This window comes from Apaloderma vittatum, unplaced genomic scaffold, assembly GCF_000703405.1.
Source record: "Apaloderma vittatum isolate BGI_N311 unplaced genomic scaffold, ASM70340v1 scaffold41707, whole genome shotgun sequence".
Lineage (NCBI taxonomy): Eukaryota > Metazoa > Chordata > Aves > Trogoniformes > Trogonidae > Apaloderma > Apaloderma vittatum.
In genome coordinates, this window is record NW_009726382.1 from 2,391 (window position 1) to 4,163 (window position 1,773).

At 35.0% G+C, this 1,773-nt stretch overlaps 1 protein-coding gene across 1 annotated transcript in view; it reads right to left on the minus strand.

The window, feature by feature from the left end:
- Positions 1 to 762: 762 nt before the first annotated feature.
- LOC104276804 (splicing regulator RBM11-like) overlaps positions 763 to 1,773 on the minus strand; it is a gene marked incomplete at its 5' end in the record, with an annotated part of 4,214 nt that continues 3,203 nt past the window's right edge. The window contains one exon of the mRNA XM_009873246.1: positions 763 to 1,095. Coding sequence (XP_009871548.1) covers positions 763 to 1,095 — 333 coding nt within the window. The remainder of the gene's footprint in view (positions 1,096 to 1,773) is intronic.

Sequence of the window (1,773 nt, forward strand, 5' to 3'; positions counted from 1 at the left end):
TATTGTCAGTTAGATGAGATACTCATTAACTTTTTCACCTGTTTGTTACAATGAACATCTAGATTCTCAAATAAGCAAATAAAACACTAGAGAGTTTAATTTCATAAAGACACGTATATATGCGTGTAGTTCTAGTCAGTACATAACTGCAGCCATAAAGTACAACATACATTTGAGTATTGATATATATGTAGGTCTTGTGGTTAGTGCAAATGCCCATATTTTAGCTCTGATTTACTATCAGAAAAGAAACCAGCTCCAATAACCATACAAGGTGATCCTAACTGAAAGTAACAGAGCTAGATGAGAAATAAAGTTGTTGATAATTCAATGAGGTGATACTTAGAATTTCTAGCCCACTTGCTTCTTCAGGGGCTCTAGAAAATTCTTAACACCATTCACAGAAACACATTCCCTAAGTGACTGAAGTGATATATATGCTTCATGAGTGGCTGAAGCTAGGTATTTTCATAAAGTTTCTATGTTAGTGAAATAGTAGCTTTTGTGGGGGAAAACCAAGTAAGTTTTTTTCCTTTATTAGCAAAATTTTATCTTCTTAACTGTTTCCTATACCTTAAACAGTATTTTCCTCTTTAAAGAGGTTGAGATCTACTAAAGAATCAGTACACTTTATGCATAACTATTTAAAAAAAAATATGAATCTTGAACATTCCTTTTTTCATAAAGTGCAAAGATGAAAGACTGACTTTCTCCCAAATAAAAATAGCAAATATAAAAATAAATAAATCCAGTTACACAGAATTAATGCCTCTTTTTCTTGGCTTTGCACTTCTTGTATTTTTGGTCACGCTCTCTCTGTCTCATTTTGTCATCCTCAATACTAGTGTCACTGTCACAACTTTGCTGTTCTCTCTTTCTTTTAGAGTTGCTTTCATCCACCCGGTGCACTTCACAGTCACTTGAATGTGGCAAGGCCAATTCAAAAGAACTCTGTGCAGACTTAAAATTTGCAGCTTGAATCTGATACGGAGAGATGGATAAATCTGAAGGCTGTATTGGCGTCATCTGACAGTAAGCAAACTGTTGACCCACTGGACTCTGTACTGTGTACTGCTGTGCTAAAAAATGGTTCGTCTAGAGAAATAGAAACTTTAGCTGTTAACACCGTAAAAAAATTTTAAAGAATTTAATTTTGCATGCGTTTTGACTTATACAATGAAAATACTGATAAATTATAAAATAACATAACACAATGTTTGAGCACAAAGCTTATACATTTTATTATATCAACTAGTATAGTCAGGAAAAGTGGACAATTTCTGTTAGAACAGAGATGTAATCCAATTAAAAATTAAATATGCCAGTTAGTCCTTCTGTCAGGTAATCAAACATTGCATTCCTATTTTATGAAGATTTGTAACTGCAGTGCCTATTGTTAATGTAACGACATGCACACCTGCAATTTCTTTTAACCTGGTTTAATTAATTTTAATGTGGAATGAGGCCTTCCAACAAGGTATAGTGAATCCATAGATCAAAACACTTGGAACAAGGCACTAAGTGCCCAGCTTCTTGCTACAGTCCCTGAAGAATCTCAAAAGTACCGCTCCTACAAAATGCACAGGCCAAATACAGTAATAGAATTGCAGAGGTCAGAAAAGAGTGGCCTTCTGCCAACTGGTAGTAACCAGAGAAATTTGGAGGAGTGTTCCAATCGTGTTATATGTGCAGGCAGACTCCAAGTGAAAAATCTGCCTGGCTCACCCGAATAAAGGTAAGGTAGATGTTTGAAGACAAGATCACTTCCTGCTG